The 21,474-nt window shown below is 30.3% G+C and overlaps 1 protein-coding gene across 1 annotated transcript; it reads left to right on the top strand.

The window, feature by feature from the left end:
* The first annotated feature begins 677 nt into the window (after positions 1-677).
* LOC129962595 (leucine-rich repeat-containing protein 20-like) lies at positions 678-20,155 on the top strand. The gene is made up of 4 exons (XM_056076398.1): positions 678-841; positions 11,784-11,927; positions 13,732-13,899; positions 17,101-20,155. Exons 1-4 carry the CDS (start codon positions 739-741, stop codon positions 17,295-17,297), a joined length of 612 nt encoding a protein of 203 aa, XP_055932373.1. The 5' UTR covers positions 678-738; the 3' UTR covers positions 17,298-20,155.
* Positions 20,156-21,474: the final 1,319 nt, after the last annotated feature.

Here is a 21,474-nt window from a genome sequence, read left to right as displayed (position 1 = left end):
TGCTTCTACGAACGAATTTTTTTTTCCTTCTATAACGATTTCAGTGAAAAAAAGGCAAAATCAGAACTACTTCTTCATTGTAGCTCTTCATTCATCAACGTTCATTATCCAATTGTTTTTTGAACAGAATATAAAACGTTCCATCACCCTTGCAATTATTTTTTTTACCTGGATGCTCTTTGTTTAACCTTCAAAAATAATCGAAGTTTATTCACTTTCAACTTTTGGAAATTTTTGCAAGAATACCGCTTGAGGCGAGTTTCCCAGAAAAGTTGGCAACTTCGATTGAGCCCCTTAAATTCCCTTAAACTCTTCGTGAAGGTTACTGATCTCTTCAGGTACGATACAAATCTCGGTCTGCGGCCCTTTTTTTAACGTTCCCATGCTTTCTCTTGAGACAAGTCTCCCCAAGAAATAAATAAGAAATTGCATCCATCTACCTCCCATCCCCAAACATCTATTCCTGGTTTCTTTGAACTGCAACCTGGCGAAGTGCTTTAACCCCCTCCTGAAAATCCAGCGTGTATCCTTTTTGTTGTTGATGTTTTTTCGTTGATTCTCTGTTGTCATCTTCGTGTTCCCCAACTTGCTAGGGACCATGGGTAATTGGCAAGGTGCTGCCCACATGATTTTTGTGACGGGGCTCCCAGCTGTATTTATAGCCGGGAAAAGGTGGCTCCTGCAAAAGTTAGCCTTGTTTAGCCTGAAATAAACTTGATTTTTTTAGACTTCGCCAAGATGTGTGAGATCCTCCCTCAGATGATAGGAGTTGCAATGGCAGGGAAGGCTGTTACAAAAGTGGTCCACAGATGCCACAGCGCCAAAGAGGACAGAAATCTAAGTAAGTGAAATAAATCAAATTAATTATATTTTTATTGTTATCAAAAATGCTCAAAAAATTACTTACCACTCTAAGATAAAATCCTTTTTATGTATTAGCGTTATTCCAAAATTTGTAAAATGTATCATCTGTGAAAAATGTACATGGTCCAACAAATTGAAATCCTTTACATTTTTTTTTCTAACGACCATGATAATGTAATTATGTTTTAAAGCAAATTTAGTATTATATAGAATAATATGATGATTTATAAAAATGTAGACGATGACCATTTTCTGTCATCTTTAAAAAAAGTGGAGGAAAGGTAAACAGCCTTAAGAAATATATCAATCTTTTACCTTAATTAACCAGCAAAGTCCACATAAATTTTTGTAGTTTATTTCTTATTTTTAAAATTCCACACTAAACAGTTCTTATTTCTTGAAAACGTACTTTCTCGTGAAAATTTTGAAATTTCAGGGAAATGCTTGTAGAAAATAAGTTGTTGTTATAACAACAGCTTATTTTCCTAAGAAATTTTTTTATGGTTCAAAGAATATTAAAGAATTAAGAAAAAAATGTCAACGAAATTTTTCACTGTGATTTTTATTTCCTAATTTGTACATTTACTGAAATCGCAATTGTTTCTCAAATACAATATATTGTACGGTATTGTTCTTTGTATACACTCAAAATTTGATTTTCAGTAATTAAATCGAAATTGGGACCCAGTGCCTTCTTACAGTTAAAGGATACAAAAATGTTATATCCACAGTCAGCTGGTTTTTATTCTTTTATGATTTTGTTTCGATGTTAGACAATTGTAATTTACAAGTTTATTTATATAAGAAGGCAAAAATGGAGCTAATAATTCTGTTTTTATCTACTTAGACAACAAGTTTGTTTTGAATAAACTGAAATTTACGTGTTTATTTTTATAAGAATACAAAAATGGACCTAATAATTCTATTTTTATCTGCTTAATATTTACCGTTTATTCTAATGCTGCCCATAGAAAAAACAGTAATAGCAAACCCAAGAGATTACTAAATAAAGAACTAATGACGCAATTAAAATGGGGGAGGAATGAAAGATTCAAAGTTTACATACGCCTCATCTTTTGAAGAAGCTATTTTGAGATATTTTTTTTACTTGGCTATTACAGCAGTTCAAAAACAATTAAACTTTCTTTTTGGTTTACTGAACAAGTTTAAATTTTCATTAAGAACCATTCAAGAAAAGTTCTTTACCCATTTTAAATTAAACTGTTACCCCCAAACAAATTCAAGAATATGAATGCTTGCATTTTTTCTCTAAATATTCTATTCTAACTGTTCATTTCTGTTTAACTCTCTGTGGAAGAATCTATCGAATTGAGTTATAAGCCCAGACGCTCGAGTAGAAATGTTTTTCTTTTTTTTTTATGAAACTTGTATCCGAAATTCTCGTTTCTTCAAGACCATTTTCTGCGGCAAATATTTCTCAGCTTTTTATTCTAAAAATATCAAGGATGTGTTTCCATTTCCAAAATATTTTCTACTTTGTATTGTGTTGAGAAAATTGTAGTTTCCTTTGTATATGCTCTTTGCAGAAAATTTCTAAAATATAAAAAAGTAGAATATTTTATTCATAAAAAAGACAATAACGCCCAATAAAAAAGATAGCTTACATATTTAATAAATACGGCGCTATAAATTTAAATTAGAGAAAATAAAATTGTTGAAAATATGGTATTTTTGATTGATTTTGAGTAGAAACACATGATTGCATCATCATTTCCGCTATTGCATCATCCTTTATGTGATTGCGTCAACCTTGTCCTTAAAATATGACAAAATCTAGCATGCGTTTTCAGTAGTCACTTCTGTATTCGTTTATTACATAAAGACAGCATAAATTTATAATGAATATAAATAATTGTTCAAAACTTATCTTCAATTATTTGGAATTATCAAACCAGTGGTTTACCGAGGGTAAGTGACAATGATTTTATAGCCCTAAATCATCCTCAGTGGCTTAAAAAAAGTAAATGGCGCCCGGGGCATGACATTGTTTGTTCGTCTCCTAATATTTTCCTTTAGAAAATGCGCCAAAGTTCGGGGTTTTGTCCCTTTGATTATTCTAAACCAAGGCATCTGTATCCCCCTAATTTCACTTTTCAATATTTAACAAGAGTAAATTCGTTTTATCTTCTTTTTAGATGACAAATAATTACTGTTTGGATATAAAATACTAAATTTTTTTTAAATTAAAATACCAAAAATTTAAATAGCTATAAAGGCACATTCTAAGAATTCTTTATAGTTGAAATTTTTTAAGTTCTTATTGATATAAAATCATGAAGAATTAACACCATGAAATAAAAGAGAATTTGTAAATACCTGAGATATTTTGGTTTCATATCATACATCAATATATGAAGTAAATTTATTGCATCATATGTTATATGCATATTCTAAATTTGAATGCTGAATTTTAGCTTACATTTATTTTTAATTAAACATTTATTTTATATACAGAAAACTTCTTCTTACTATTTCAATAATAATAATAAAAGAAGGAACAACATTTTTTCTTGTGGTCTTTTATTTAGTTGCTTTTTTAATCAACGGATATTTTATTCGTAATTTTAATTCTCAGTTAATTTGCAAACCCTCTTTTAAAAAACCTAATTTAGCTTCATAAAATCTATGCTTTCAGAAACAATTTTTATTGAAATATTTTGAGTCATATTTTTTTTTTTTTTAGTTGGCATATGTTTCTTTCCTTTATACTTCTCTAAAATACTTGAGGAAGATAAATTTCTTATTATGTATTCAAAATGTTTCGTTCTGAACTTCATGTTTTCTGTTAACCGTATGCTTATTAATATAGTACCTTATTATTAACGACTACAGGCTTGATAAAATATTTTAGCATTACTTTCTCTTAATGGATTTTAATATTGGGTGGCAGTATTTATCAATAAATAGTGTAAAATTCAAAATTTCAGAGCATTAAATATATAAATAATCGATTTCTAATGAATTAATATTTTTGGTGTATCAAATGTTTTGATAATGTAGAAACTAATTTTAACTCCGGTTTTACTAAATTAAAGAAGTGGAAAAACGATTCAAAAACTGTATCATAAGAGGATTTATTCTAAAATTTCCTTGATGCTCCAATAAAAAAATAAAACAGAATAATTTTATGATTTTTTACATTATCTTTAAATATTACAACTGGAAATCATGTAAAACAACAGATTGCTAATACAAAGTGAAATATATATTATAAAATTTGAAATATTGCAGAATTTTATTATAAAAATTTCTCAAACTTTTTGTTGTGTTAGAGTTAACCCGCTTTATTTCCCAAAAGCTATAGAAAATTTATTTTATCAAAAATTTAAATAAATTCTATCAATTTAATTTATTATTTAAAAATGTTTAATAAATCTTCAAATATATGTATGTAGGCTCGAAAGTTTTACGTATTTATCAAATGCGAATCAATTCTTTTAACTAGTATTTTTTTAATAAAATAACTACACTTTAACCACCATATAATTTATATTAATAATTCAAAATTGATGGAACTATTTTTTTTTCATTTTTTTTTATTATTTTAATGCAATTATTTTTTTTAATGTAAATAACAATTTCAGTAAATTTTAGTTATTGAAATATAGCAGATATAAAGTTCAAAATTTTCTTTTTTGAAAAGAATAATCGACATTAAAGCATTGAAATATAGCAACTCTTATTTTATATTCGATTAAAAATATAGCAATACATTCGATCTATTTTTATTAATTAATGTATTTCTTTCACTCCTGTAGAATATTCCTATAATTAAAATTTATAACTATTCATTGCGCAACAGAAACCATAAATTAAGTCAGAATTTCATTAAGTATTGAAATTTATTATTGTAATGTCTTCTAAATAATATATAAAAAAATTTACTTACCTGATTTCATAAATTTTTGCATTTAACGAATAAAAATTATATTTTTAAAAAAGTCGCAAAAGTTTTTCCTTACTTCATCACTTGCATATTTATCACACAGCAGAAGACTCGGAACATTCATTTTCATTTGTTTTGTTCCATAATTTAATTTAAAATAAAATTTAACCTCAAATTTTTGTTAAATATATTCTCTAATGATTTAGGTACTTTTATTGTAATCATATCAGCTTTTCTAAATTTGAGAATTAAAGTTCGGCGACATAGGAAAAGGTTGTTTTTTTTTATTCAATAAATTCATATTGCCGTAGTTTGCAAATTATCAAAGGTGTAATAGTTAAAATCATATTTTGGCTCAAAAATATAGATATAGATGACTTATATACTCATTTATGAATATATACATGCAAAACATTTTTTGAAGAAACAGATGTGGAGGTCTTTAGTGATTTCTATTTTTCATAATTTTAAAGAAATAGTCCAACTCTTATATAATATCAAGATTCTTTGTCAAAGCCATAACGAGCGTAATACAAAAAAAATACACTAGGAGTTCAGAAAACAAAGAAAAGAGAGCGTCAGAAAATATATTGAATATATGTACATTTTAGAAAAGTATATACATCCTTACGATAATTGCAGGAAAATCAAAACCAGCGCAACTTGGAAATTAGGGAAACCGAGTTTGATTGACTAAGAAATTATTTTTAGAATTTAAATAAATTAGAAATTATTATATACGTATATAAATTAATAATTACATACATAAATATAAAAATAAAATTGAAAACGCAGATAAAAATATTTAGACTCTAATTAAATTAAAAACTAAATTGGATTAATACGTAAAAAGTTTATCTATCAGTTCTTCCCTCTTTCTAAGAATTTTGAATCTGTCTTGATGAAATGAATTGCAGCATTTCTTCTTCCAATTCGTATACCAAATCGAAAATTTGATTAAAATCTCATTCAAAAAAATTATATTAGATCCTTACTCCAATATAACTGGCAAAATTAACTTACAAAGGATCAAACCAATTGGTAAAAAATAAAAGATAGCTTGAATATGAATGCGGTACCATACATCCTCTCTGGTATAATAATAGAATACTTTTAGACATATCTCACACATTACCATTTTTTTTTAAAAAATACAGTACGTTTCAAAATCAAGGAAAATATGTATTAAACTTGTCTTCTGTAGCCATATGACACTATTTATTTCGTTTCTGACATTTTGTATACTTTCACAACTGCAAATTTAATTTCAAGCTCAAATGAATCCTGCAACTGTGATAACACACACTTCAGTAAATTTTGTTTTAAAAGTTAATTTAATTAAACATTTTTTCAGTTATCACGCATACTATTAGAAACAATCCCACAAGTTTTTTTTTCATTGACTGAAATTCTATAAGAATTTCATAGACAAGATTTTATTGTAGATATCATCAGGATGTGAGGCTAGCAAGGATTAGATGTTGCCAGCAACTTGCTATGCTAATTAAAACCTATTAGATAATTTTTATTAAAACTAGTTAATACCAGCTGATATTTAAAATAATTAATGGCACCATTCTTTCAGATCCAAAGTAAAAAATGTGCGATGTTTATGCGGGAAGAGGGAAGTTTTGTGGTCATTAACTGAGCCAAGATTTCCCTTTGGATTATCTAATCTAAAGAGATACTGAATCTAAACATTAAAAGAGTATCTAAGCCAATCTATATATAGCCATATCGGTTTAATTGGAAAATTAATAGATGAATGAAACAACAAATTAAACTATAACCGTGAAAATAATCTCCCCACCCCACCCTCTTTTAGCACTAGGGTCCTAAATAACCGGATCGTTGCGCATGCTCCTTCATCGAAAATATAGTCAACACAGTTATTATACATCCTAAGGACGATTTCCAGTTACAGTTGTCTACGGTTTCTAGGTTGCCATAAGAAGGTCGATTAAAAATTTTAATTTCCTTATTTCAAACTAAATAATGAATTTGAAAGCATTCAAATCATATGAATGATAAAATAGTAAGACAATATTCAAATTTTATCAAGTATGATTGATTAGGTGTCATTACGTTCACTTAGTTATTAGAATTAGAATATTTATAAAATTAAACATCTGCTTCATTAATATTGCGTTCAGATCTGAATGTTAGGGAATCTGGAATCATAATGGATAAATAAAAGCAAATGCATATTCACAAAGTTAAACCTCCAGTTGCTTATCCCGCGATTTCCGTGGGTTGGCAATCAGTCCATTTTTGATTGCATCCCACTTTTTTTGCAGTTTAGAGTGTTTATTTTTACGATAACAGATTTTTATTATATCATATTATCGTGTAACATATAGTATCAGTTCACTTTGTTTGAAAAATAGTTGAACTCATTTACAAATAGCGAATCTAAATAGTGATTTTTAAAAATTACGCAATCTGAGGGTTAATAAAATAAAAATTACTAACCTAAAATAAATCATTAACATGTAAAAAAAAGGTGCAGAAATGTGAACTTAAACTGGTCGTCTGGTACAGTTCTAGAGACGGGTACCATTTGGCAATTTTCTGCCAAATTTTTCTCGCCAAGCCCCACGGACGCTGTAATCTTCAGAATTTTATTTCTCAATATTATGAATATTTTCAAGAGACGCTGGAGATTTTATCTTTAAAGTTTGGCGCCAAATTTGGCGGTACCTGTTCCTAGGATTTAGCCGGTCGTCTTACTAAAAGAGGGATCACATAATGTGCACTGTTCAGGGCCTCACCGATTACATCACAATTATTATACATACACATTCTGCCCAAGAAAGTGAGATTTAGCATAGTGAATTGGACCACTTTTCAATTTCATGTTTAAGATGTCCTGTGGAATCAGGAATTAATAAGAAATTCCTCTCGATCACACGTGGTTTTTCGGATCTTCCATTGTTGTGTAAGGAAATGCAACAATGTGTCTCGGCGGATGTGAAAGCCCCTTGAAAATAAAAAACGAGTCTGTTTTTTGCAGTAACTACCGCCATGATGTCTGGCACTGGCAACCTTAGTCCCTTGCCAAGAAACACTAATGACGTTCATTGCTTTTGAGCCAACCTTGTTTTTATGTGAATTGCGTAACCTCTTGACGAAGGGGGAGGGGAGTGTTTTGCCACATCCTGGAAATGATGGTTGAGGCCTTCGATGCTTGTGCAAAACTGCGTAGTTTACAGTTGCCACGCACCTTTTTCTAGAAAAAAAGAATTGAACTACAGCGGAGTGGAGTGACCGAGACATGATGCGTAGTGCTTCGGAAAATATTGTTCTAGAACTGAAAATAACAATAGGTTCTTTTCTCGTTGTAGAGCAAGATAACAATGCGTCCTTGCAATATAAGTTAAACATCTTTAATGCTGGACAATTATATTAAAATAGCTACAGATTTATATATGTCACATTCATATCAATGGATTTGTTGTTAACTACAACAATAATTAAATTTTGATTGTTTCTTATTTTTATTGAACAATATAAACATTAATTTTTCTAATGGTTTTGATACATAATTTGAAATGTTGTTTTTCGTCATCAAAGAGCTAAATCCAAATATCATATTCCTAAAATTCGACCCGTTTCAGGAAACATTTTGTATTTGTTATGATATGGAAATCTTGAAAAATATTATTATAAATGAAATATTAATATTATTGGTAATAATTAATTTTTAAAAATTTTAATTACTTTTTTGAATTACTTACTTGATTTTTCGAAAGAATGATTCATTGACAAGCTGAAACTTAAGCAAAAAGCATAGCATAACTTTTTTAAAAATCTGTATCGTTAAAGACAATTTAACAATATTGTTGATATTATTACAAATATGCTACGAATCAGAATTAGAATAAAAATGCTACCCATAATAAAATAAAACATCTTAATTCAATTCACTTTTTGCTTAAAGCATTTTACTGAATTTCCTGAAACACTCAGATTATTATTGTTTAAATATATCTATATTTATTTCATTCTTTTAACTTTAGAAAAATGGAATAGTTCCGTATTAAAAAAATTTCAAACTTTAAGAAAACTATTTTAATCATTTTAAAAAGCTTCCACGCATCTTTAAATTACGTGTTAGAAAATAAATTGTTTAGTGTCTTTTAAGAATAAAATAAGTCATAGAATTCGCTTAATTCTAATAATTAAAATATTTTTTGCTTTTCATGTTTGCAAGTTGCTTCAACGATCTTGAGATCAGCAGACTTCCAGTAAGCTGCGTTCACTCGAACTAACGATATGTTTATAGTCTACCATGGCAGTGCGTGGGCTCGATGTTAAATTCACTTGACTCCGCATTGCCCATACCCGCTCCAGTCACAAGAATCTCTTATTTAATGAACCATGCCCAACATGTGCCACATATCATACAATTTTAAGTGTACGTCATGTTTTAGTTGATTGCCCTATTTTTAATAATCTTCACCTCCGATATTTTATTGCTGTAACGTGATATTTTATTGCTGGGCTTACGTGAGCTAGTGGGTGACAGTCCTCACCCTAATATTTTTAAATTTTTACAGACCATTGTTTTGTTGAATTTTATTTAGGTTTTTTATTCATTACAATTTTTTTTTCATACGTCGATAATTAATGCATTTTTATTTTTCTCGAATATTTTTAAAGCGCCGTTTTAATTCATTTGCTTATTTTTGTAACTTTACTTTTAACTAATCTAAAGAACCTTTTAATATCATTGAATTTCTTTTTTACCATTTGATTAGGGCAGCATAGCCAGATTTGGCTTTTTTGCCAAAAAACTTAATCAACCAACTATTAATTAAAAACAGGTAAATTTAATTAAAAATTTATAAACAAAGATTCAGTCAATATTTTCAGTTGGATTAAGAGAACATTTATTTAAATTTTCCAACTTGCAACAGAAGTTCTTCATAGAAGGTTTGATTTCTTGACATTTGAATTTTCAATTCAACCATCTTGACATATAATAATAATCTCATGCTTATTCAAAGAAAAGAAAAAGTTAACCTTTTTTTTTATCAGAAAATTATTTAGCTCTATGTTTTCTGAGATTGCAACACATGGCTGACTCATGCGGCAAAAAAGATATTCTTTGTTAGAAGAAAGTTAAAGCTCAAGGAAAAGGTTGAAGCTGCAGGAAAGAAGTAAACTCTTATACAAAACTCTTTTACAAAAACTGCAACCAGGAATTTAACTAAAAATCGCATTTAACAGCAAAAAAAAAAAAGCTGCTTGTTCTTTTTCCTTTCAAAAACGGATCATGGTATCGAATTTTTTTCCCTCACAAGATGGATGACTTTGAGGAAACTGACGCAATTTCTTGAGCAGTGACGCATATTTTTCTGGCGATCTCAAGATTTCGAGTTGGTTCCAAAACTTAGTCATTTTTTTCATCGTTAACTTTGGAGGTTGTTTATCCCCTTTTCTGATGGCTCTTTTAGAACATCTCTGGCAGTAATCCAACTGCGTGGATGGCCTTCTCTTTTTTTTTTCCAAGGTACTTTCAGAATGGACACTCAAAAAATATTCTTTTCCTTCACTCCAAAAAAATAATTGTTCAAGGTTTGCACCTCAGTCCTTGAATTTAACAGATTATCAAATGTGTATTAATCTGCTCCATTGCTGCATATTTCAAAAAGTTTAGAAAGAAATTTTCTGCTTTTCGATTTAGTTACTAAGTCTATTTGAAATGTTTGTTAAACCATTCCTTTTATATGAAACTTTTTCGTGCCTCATTCATTTATTTGTAAAGACATGCAAATTATCTTAATTTGATATCAATAAGTATATTTTATATAAAATGCATTAAAAATTAAATAATTTCATGTTTTCTAAGAACTGCGAATATCTGTTAATACTTGTAAATAGTCAATGTAATCTTTTGATGACGATGATGATAATGTCGTGCCCGCGTTATCACGGAAAGGGGTTGCAGTAGCTTCTGAGGGTAAATACCCCTGAGCACCCGAGGGCAGAAGTTTGACTTCTAGCTCATATGAAGATGAAACTCGCACACATTCGCTTGCACGACCCCTTTTTATAGGAGGGCGCATTCACACACCTCACAGATAGAACACACATGAAGAACAACTATGCCCGAACCGGGATTCGAACCCAGGACGCCCAGATCACGGGGAAGACGCGCTGCCCCTATGCCAGGACGCCGGCAATGTAATCTTCTCAAAGACTCTTTTATTCTCTAGACTGAATAAGGGATCTATTTAATTTTAATACCATCTTAAATATAAACGTCAGATAAAAACTAAATACTTCTTCACAAATATAATTACTGAGTACTTCAAAACGTCAATTACAAATCTAATGTCGGGCATAAAGATACGCGTCATTTTTTCAAAAGAGCATGAGAGCAGAAATGCAAAAAACATTAAGCAAAAGAAAAAGAAAGCTTTGATAAAACGTTAGCACAGGTTTAATATAATATAAAAGAATAGTATTTAATATAATAAATAGAACAGCTATTTATATATTCTATTTATTATATACTTTTCTATTTATTATATAAATTTGATATAATAAATAGTACAACACTCCATGAATAATAACAAGCGAAGAATGTATCGTTTCAAAAGAAAAACCCTTTGAATACTTAAATAAAATCTTCCGAATTTTTTTGTGTTAATGCCTGATCAATTTAATGCTGCGTAAGACTTGTAATGTTGTTATTCGGACAATTGGGTTGTCGCACTTTTGCAAGTTTCTTTTCATTAAATCCGCTCTAGATATGCTTATCTAATCTATTTTTTTCTGTAACTTAATTAACTGGCTTATAGCCTACTATAAAAATCTTGGGACTCCCAAGTTCTATTCTAAAAATGATTCTGTGTACCTGATCCCTTCTTAAGGTTCGTAAACGAACATTTCTGGATAAAATGTATTTTTATTTGAGTTCATGTAAGTACAAGTTTCATGTTAATACAATAAAATGCTTTAATTCCAGTTTCGAAATTTTATTTCTAATTTCGTTATTTTTCAGATTTGTCAGAATGCCAGTTGATGTCTTTCCCAGATGCCGTTTACCATTTGATGCGGAACACTGTGTTGATTTCTTGCGATCTGTCTTCAAATGTGTTCAGAAAAATCCCACCTCAGTTGCCCATGAAATTTTTTAACATCTCTGGTAAGACGTGCATTTAATATTATACAATAATTTTCACTTTCTTTTAAACGACGAAAGAGTCTTATAATTGTCGGAAAATTCGAACTTTCAATTTGATAAATAACCGCGTTTCAAACCTTCCGAATTGCAAAAAATCCATTTTTGGAAGTATACTATCTTGAAAATTATTGCTTTCGTGATACTTAATACTTAACTTAATGGTCAAGATTCACAATACTTAATTTAATGGTCAAGATTAAATAACTTGAAGATACAGGTTTGTCTTTTTGTGGTTTATTGGTAACAGAAACGTAACATCAACAAATTAGACTGAAAATTTCTTGATAAATAAATTGCACATGATTACGCCTTTGAGGACAATTCAATATTAATACGTACATCGTATTCAAGAAAATATTACAAGGTGTAGCAAGCCTAGAGAACTACAGATGCCATAATATTCGGCAGAGAGCCGAAATCACACACAACAGAGTCCACGATATTCGCTTCTGGTATAAAAAAAAATTCTAGTATTAACAGTGAGACCACATGGTCACATACATGATTGATAGCAGGCTCCGCCCAAAAAGACCACGTGGCTAACTGAATTCTTAACATGTCTGTCTGTGAACACGATTATTCAAAATGCTTCGATCTAGATGAATGGAATTTGGTATGTGTTCTTTATGCCAAATTTGTAAATACATTCAGAAGAGGTCTGTTGTCTAGCTGTACGACTTCAAAATAACACGATAACTACAATAAAAAGAGCTAGATGGATAATTTTTTTAAATCAAACTTAACATAGAAAGTATAACTAGGTATCAAATTTGAAACTGAATATCTGATGATGTTGCCAGTCTGTCGGTCTGTACTTTCACTAGTATGCAAGATAGGTGAGTCTAAACTGCATTGGTTTAAATATATTAAATTCAATATGTGATTTTGTAACTACAATTGTAATTCCGAAAATAAGGGGGCGGACTCTCTCTTAAGCCCCATACCCATGGCCCTTTGCCTTACGAATATGGTCGTAAATCTGCCATCCGGCCCATCTTTGGGTCACTTCCCCCGTCGCCTGTTACTACGTCTGTGGACTTCGAAAGTTTCCTGCAAACTTATTGTGTACAGCCGACCATTTCGCCACCACGGAACATAGCAGTATCGACGGGATCCGTAAAAGGAACTGCTGGAACCATCTTTGAACCTTTTACCGACACAAAATGTCGGTAAAAGGAACAAACATCAAAGAGCCAGAGATCGGGGTCAGTTTGGTCTCATCATTCATCCCATCGGGAAGCAGTTTTCGCCAAACCTCAAATGAGGGGAAAGAGGACAAAATGTGCCAGACTCAAGGCGCTTGCAGGCCATGAGAACAAGGCAAATCACATACGTATATCGCCGCACCATGTTCAACAGACTTTAATACACAATAATGGATCAGCTGCCATTTTATGGATTTCTAATACGATATTAGAAACTGAATCAGAAGGCTATAATTTGCGTCTAAAATCAAAATGACTATTATTTGCTTCAGAATGGTTTGTTCATAACGTAATAATTAATTTTAACAGAGCAAAACAATCAGAATTATATTTTCTGTTCTGTTTTACGAAAACGACCCTATTTCAAAATATTTCGGTGTTTGAAATTTCTTCCTTATGTCATAACTATTGCCATATTTTTTGTCTGCCGTCGAAACTATATTTTTCTAATAATGCTAATTAATATAGACTTCATTAATACTTCACTTTTACTGAATAATTGTGCTACTGAATAATTAGTGATAATTATTCTAATGTGTGTAATTTTTTTTCTATTTCAGAACTCAACTTATCCAACAATCGTTTAAGCACGCTACCAGAAGAGTTAAAAGATCTCAAAGAATTACGAAGACTAGATTTGTCTCATAATGATTTCATGATTTTGCCAAGAGTTGCCTTCAAAATACCACATCTTATCTTCCTAAACCTGAAACAGAATTTCATTGTAGGTAAGTATTTAAACCTTTCATTCTTTGAAGGTTTGAAGTAAAATGGCAGTCGAACTATCTTTGAAATTTAATGTAAATAAATGAAGCGAAGATTTTAAAAAAATTCCTGAAAAAACATATTTAATATAAATAAATGAAATATTCTATTATAGTTAAACCATTTTAGTATTTAATATGGAGTTATTTTTTATAGTTTGGTTTAGAAGTGTTTTGAATCTGATAATTTCTTAGTAAAACGTATTATTAACTGACTGACACCCACGAGAATCATTGTATATACAAATGAAGAGTGAGAGAATATAGGATATATTTATTTGTAATTTATGCATTTAATTTTTTAACAAAATTATTGCAGTTTTTTTCTACACATTGAGTTGAAGGGGGTGGAAGCAATGATCTTTGGTAATTAGATATAGTTGGAGTTTAAAGTCAAATAAATTCAATCTAAGATATAAATATGGAACGTATGTTTCAAAGGACAACCACGGAGGAGCACCTCGGAAGTAAGGGTGAGAAGCTTCCGGTTTGGTTCTCGCTACTTTGATAGGTACGGAAATGTGAGGTTCGTTTACCTCCTATCGATGGCGGGATGTGCTTCCTACGGGAAGGGTTTTACCGTGACCTGTGGTGGCCCTTAGAATTTAAAATTAGTTTCCACCAATGTTGTCGTGGTGGTCACCTCCTAATCCAAATGCATTTGATTAGGAGGTGCGGAGTAGCCAGTGTGGATGTTTCAAAGGGTGTGTATGGAGTAAAGATGGAGACAATGTTTCGCTCATTGGATACTTCTGCGATGTGGAAGTTCGATGAAAAATACCAGTTCTTATTTCCATCACAGTCCAAAATTAAAAAAGGTGTACCGAAATTAAAGCAAGATTTAAGTGTGAAACCATTCGTACAATAAAGTGTAGGCAACCCTATTTAAAAACATTTGATAACTGATTGTTTAGATTTGTAAAAATGGAGCGTTACACGATAGAACATCGCGTTTACATTGTTGAACAATATTTCTAAAATAAAGTATGGCGGCCACAGTTTGAATTTGCCTCTTAGGTCGTGTGATTTAACGACTTTTTATGGGGGTTACTAGCTGTACCCGGCGAATTGCTGTGGAAGAAGAAATAATTTTGGAAATATTGTTTGAAATTTAAAATAGCTGTCTTGCTTAATTAAGTCTTCAGTAAAAACAAATACATTTCTTGGCTCTCCGACTCGTAAGCATCCAGCATACAACTGGTGATGTGAAAAACATGGATTTTCTAGGTTCAATCCACACACTTGAAGTAATTGACCTTGCTCCTTGTTGATGGTCATCGATAATGCAAGTCGAATGAGGAACTGCAGTAATTTGAAATCAAAAGACATGTCGGTGGGAATAATGAGAATGCGTAGAATGAACGCATCTTCTCCAATCGATTTTCCGTTAAGAATAGTTGCCCCGCTTCTTGCCGCACATTGGTCTTTTGATTCTGATCCGTTTGATCGGATTGCATATAAAGTTATCTTTCGATTCTTACTGCATGTTAATCTTCAGATTCTGAAGCACGTGAATTTGCAATTTGTAAACGATCTGCTTTACTGCTCGCTTGTCATTTTTCGTTTGTTTGAGAAAATTCGAATTGGATTTTTTCTACGTGCTTCGCTGGTAGATCTATTAAGTGACGAACGTTTGGAGACATATTTTTTGCCGAAGCAATCAGCATGAAGTACGCTTATATAACTGAAATATCGTTCGTCGATACATTGAATAAATAGAAAAATTACTGTTTTCACTGGAAAATTTCCATTATATATAACTTAACTTCATCGGCGTCGATAATAATAATTCTGTTTTGATTGTGTGAGATAAACACTGAATAATATGTGTGGTTTGCCGAAGACAAAATTTTGTGCAAGCTGGATGATAAAATCCTGTGTAGATAACTATTCATTATAAAAAGGGGGAAAAAATAAGCGCTTGCACAAAATATTTTCGATTTCATTTCTCACATATGATTGGCATCAATCATAATTATTTTGTTTGATATAAGCGCAATTAACTCTGAAGGACATGTGCCGTTTGCCGTTTACTATTTGCGTTTTGTCAATCCTCAATTTTAAAATATAACCTTCGTGCAAGTGCAAACAAAAAGTTCGCAAAGTTTCATCGCAATCGATTGAACTCGCACGGCAGCGAATAAGGTACGAACAAATAAAAATTAATTTTTATACATTTGATTTAAAGTCCAAGACTAACAAGCTCCCAAGCCCGCGTGGAAATTCAAATCTGCATCAACGAAATTCAGCCACATTTTTGCAAAATGGTTATGGAACATTCCGACAAAAGAGTGCGAATGTTCTGTGAAGCTGTGGAGGTCATTTGCCATATATGTTATTCCATACAAAACCCTATCCGGTGTGTTTAACGATTCAATAAAAATATAACAATTTAAAGAAAAAAAATCTGTGTTTTTTATTAAATTTGTGAGGATTGAGGTTCGAACTCGCAACGTTAGGATTCATAGCCGAGTAACATAACCACTAGATAAAAGAGTACTCTCTTCTCCGGAAGTTGTTATCTGGCTTATAATATTACCACTACAACAGTCCCCCACCAGTGAGTCGGTAGAGTTTATCGCGCCAGTTATGGCGAGCGACGAACGTGATTATCGCGCCAGCCGTTATTGCGAGCGACGAACGTTGTTATCGCGCCAAGTGTTATGGCGGGCGACGGCGAGCGTGTGTGAGTGGTTGCTGCCGGTAGATGGAGCCACGACAGCAGAATGAAGGATGCGGTTGTTCAGAACCAGGGTCACCAATGTGCGGGTTGAGGTTCGAACTCGCAACGTTAGGGTTCATAGCCGAGTAACATAACCACTAGACAAAAGAGTACTCTCTTCTCCGGAAGTTGTTATCTGGCTTATAATATTACCACTACAAATTCAAATCTAGCGTCAACACGTTGTTCTATCTTATAACGCTCCATTTTTACTAATCCTAAACTATCAGCTATCAGATGGTTCTTTTAATAGGACTGCCAGTATTTTTCTACATGACTGGCGGCAGATTCAAATCTTGCGTTAATTTTGTGGCACTCTTTAAACACCGGTGTTTATAACATCGGTGTATTCTCAATATGAGACTAAAACATCTTTTTTTCTAAGCATTTGATCTTTGCATTTTCTCTTTTTGCTTCTGCTTATCCGATTCATCTCCTTCCAGATGTTGACATCTCCAAAGTACAGGCAGCTCCCTCCCTAAAAGAGCTGAACATGGAGGACAACCCTCTGACGAGGACGTCTTACATCCAACTTCGATCCATCCCAGCAGACAAAATCCTCGTCCACGTCTCGGAGCCCAAGCCCAGCGACGATGACGACGACGATTTCACTGTGAGCCCACCGAACAGCAGTGTTTAAGAACTGACGAGTTTTTTATACATCTATTTCCAGAAGCTCAGGGCTGTGATGAAAGATACATTTTGTACAAATTTCGTTATTGCAAATCTGTTCTACTGTTAATTTTGATAAATTTGACGATGAAGTTGGACAATCAGTTGTGTATAGTTTTTGACAAGAAGGTTAAAAAACGGTTGCTTCGAGCAGTATGTTTTTTTAGACATTTCCAAAGTATGGTTTTAATTTTTTAACGATGTAAATGCGCATTATGTTTGTGTATGGATATCGATTTCAAATGCTAGTGAAATAATTCAAAAAAGTTTCATTTTTTTAAAGCTTTGTCTAATTAATTTTTTGGGTGCATGATGGAATTTTGAATTGTGAAAAATACTTAAAATTATGGATGATTATGGTTTATTATTTAAACCTACTTTATTGCTTAACCCTTTATTTACCGAATTACTTTAATATCAAGATTTCAAATTTATTTTTGAACCATTAGTTAATTTTTGGTAATAATAAACGCAGGAAGAAGAAAAAAAAACTTTAATTAATTAAAATAATTTAATTGATTGCATTGATTAAAAAGGACTTTTAATATTATTTTTTAGATTATATCTACTTTTTATTGGAAAAACATTCTTCGTGTTCTTTTAAATACTGTTCGAAAAAATATTCAAATTGTGCAGATATCAGCCACATTGAAACGGTACTTTAAAGTACCGTCTGTAAACAAAGGGTTAAAGAGGACAAAGATAAAAATATATATAATAAATTCGTTGAGCAAAGCAGCATTCATTCAAGCACTTGCATTGCTTGAATATTTTGAAAATAGCGCAATTTTTTTTCTTGTAAATCAAACTTTGCTATAGATTATTGCTTATTTTAATCATTTAATGAGAATTTTTTTAAATATGTAATTGTTGATAGTAAGAAAGTAGACTTACAATTCAAAAATTAAAACTTTCACTAAACCAAAAAAAAAAAATTCTAAATTTAATTTTATATCAAATATATATGATGAACTACAGAAGTTAGTGCAATGCTTTGTATAAAATAAGTTAATTTTCAATATAACTCCGTCTATATGTTTAAAAAATAAATGATAAATTTAATGCACTGTGATTTCGTAAAATTTACAAAAAAAAAAAAGTGATTTACTTTTAAAAATTTCTTGGTGAAAAGCAGATAACTTTCCTATAACTTTTTTATTACTTTTCTTTTTGAAAAAAAAAATATGCCCCTTCGCAGATTTCAGCTTTAATTCATCATAACTAAAAGTTTTAAATTTTAAATTTTTGAATACAGAAACTCGATTTAAATTATTTTTATAAGAAACAGAGTAACAGCTTTTAAATATTCTTTCGGAGATAGTCTTAGAAGTGTTCTGTGTAAAATATATATTTTATAAGATAAAATGCGCAAGTTTTTAAATTAGATGAATTTTTATAACGCTGTGATCTTTTATAATATCCACTAAAATCTACTTATGTTTGTGCAACCTAAATTCCTGCTTCATTGTGTTCAACTTAAGGGTGATTATATCAAATGTCTATTAACAAGTCAGAATCGAATATAAATACTTTCCTAAAGTGTTTATAAGAGAAGCTGTGGCTTTCTGGGATATTATTTGTATATATTGCATGTAAAATGTGTTACTTTTTTTTACTTTAATGATAATTATCATTATTTTAATGATAATTATCAGTCTGTTTGTTTTTATGACTAAAGAACCTAATATTTATAAAAAAATTTCACATAAGAGTAATATTTAGCTGAAATTGAGCTGTTCTTATTTTGTATAATGTAACAAAATGCAGTCGAACTTCTGTATATCAAAGTTGAAAATTCCTGAAAAAAATCCGATATATAGAAATTTTATAATACAGAAAACATTACAGATTTTCCTTCTTTTTCTTATTAAAAATAACTATGCATAGTCACTTTTTTTTAAGTTAAAAAAGAATTCAACTATCTGAGAAGTAATTTACGAACATGTTCAAAAAATAATTTTTCAAAATTATTTTTACCTTACTTTCCATCATTCTTCTGAAAACCACAATAAGAAATTTAAAGATGAAATCCATTTGCTGTAAAAATCTCACTAAAAGAACAGTAGCTAAAAATATGGTTCAGCTAGTTTCGTTTAGTTATATTAACGTCCTATTTTAAAGCAGCTATGGCTATTTTGAACCGGACTTCCTAATATTAAACTCAGATGACGAGGACGACAACTGAGCTGGTAGCCTCCCTCTCCAAACTTCCACACCACACAGCAAATGATAGTTGCCTTTCGTAAAAAAACTTCCGCTCTATTAAGAAGTTCTTTTTCGGCAAAAATTGGTGAAATAGTTTCTTTTTCTTTTACCTTATTTAATTTACATTATATCTGTTGAACTAAATCTATTATTGCTTTTTGTCTGAAATAGGTATACATTATTTATCCAGGCAAAAAAAAAGATTATTCCATAGATATAAATTAATCTTTTATTAAAAATTAACGATTCCTGAAAAAAAGTTCGATTTATAAAGATTTTTGTTATATGGAAACTCGATATATGAAAGTTCGACTGTAATATCAAGGCATGTACTGTTTGTTTATTTGCAATATTGATTCTTGATTAAAATGTTGACTTTTAAGAATAATGTTTAAAAAAATTCTGAAATTGAACTAATTAAATTATATACATTTTTAAATTCCATTATTCACAAAATTTGTAAATTTTGGGTTTCTTTTATGCAGTTTGAAATTTAATAGATATCGATGAATTTTAGATTTGTGCGTGCTATCTTACTTGCAGCTGTTATTATTTAAAATAATTTTATGTATATTTAGTTGTTTTTTTACAAAGTATAAAATATATGAAAAATTTTGGAAATTTTATTATTTTCTTACTAAAACTTACACCCCTTTTAGAAATTTTCTTTCTTGTCTACACTCACTTTTATTCTTTATTATAAGAATTTTTATCTAAACAATTTCTAAAAATTCAAAATAGTGATTTTTATTACTTATTAATACATAAAATCAACATTTTTTCATCAGAGCCGTTATAGCTATCGTCAAATATAAATATTGGCTCTAAAACCACTTTTTACTTCCAAAGTTCTCAAATATTTATCTTTGCCATGCGTTTTGATAAAACGGAAGTGCAGGACCGAATTAAGCTCTATAAGGAATCCTTAATTGTTGCAAGTCTCGTCCTTAATTTCCTATCTCCTATTTTCAGAATATGATATTTTTTTATTCATTTTAATTTCGATGTATGCAGTATTAAATAGTAAATTTTGACAAATAACAAAACATTTAATTTTTGGTTTCTTTCAAAAATGTTGATTTCAGAATATGGCCCATAAAAAATTTAAAAATAATTTTAAACAGAATTTTAAAAAAAATTACAAAACTTTTTAATACATACCAAATACTATCTAATTATAGTATTTAATAACAATTTCATTAAGTATTATATTTAATACAGTACCATTAAATACAGCATTTATAGTATGAGACAGCTTTTATATTACAAAACAATAATATTGTTAGAATTATAAAACAATGTAATATAAAATTTGCAAAAGATAATTAGCTAGGAATACTATTTCAAAAATATTCCAATATTCAGACGATTCTATTGGGGCAAGTTTAAGTATATGACCGTTGCAAATTAAATTCCTCTGAAAATACGGAAAAATACATCAGGAGAACTAGGCAGTTGCCTATTTTGCTTATTTTTAATGTTGCCTGCTTAAGTGTATGACGAGAGATTATCTCTAATTTCAACAAAATTAAGCCAAGCTTTAAAATCTTCGCCAAATAAATAATTGGCTTACCACATTTGATAAGTTATCTTAAAAGAAAAAATCATTTTTGGCGTCCGTACTGTATAATTAAGACTGAGATATTTAAAATATAACTTAATCATTACAATGTCTTTTGAAAAAAAGAAGTGTAATTTTTTTACAAAAGGAGAAAGATCCAAACTATTGCCATGATTGGGTTTCTTGCCCAATTATAAGTTAACAATTTTGGTGACTGATCATATAGTGAAATGATATGCCCATTTAATTTCACATAAATTTTAAAATTGAAAATGATCGAAAAAAATAACCGAAATAAAAAACGCCAAAATTCTTTTCAAGCCAAACTAACCTAATAACAATGGCCGACATAATGAGCACATAGGTAAAATAATGCGGC

This window comes from Argiope bruennichi, chromosome 3 (assembly GCF_947563725.1).
Source record: "Argiope bruennichi chromosome 3, qqArgBrue1.1, whole genome shotgun sequence".
NCBI classification, from domain to species: domain Eukaryota; kingdom Metazoa; phylum Arthropoda; class Arachnida; order Araneae; family Araneidae; genus Argiope; species Argiope bruennichi.
This window is presented reverse-complemented; position numbering and strand designations above follow the sequence as displayed.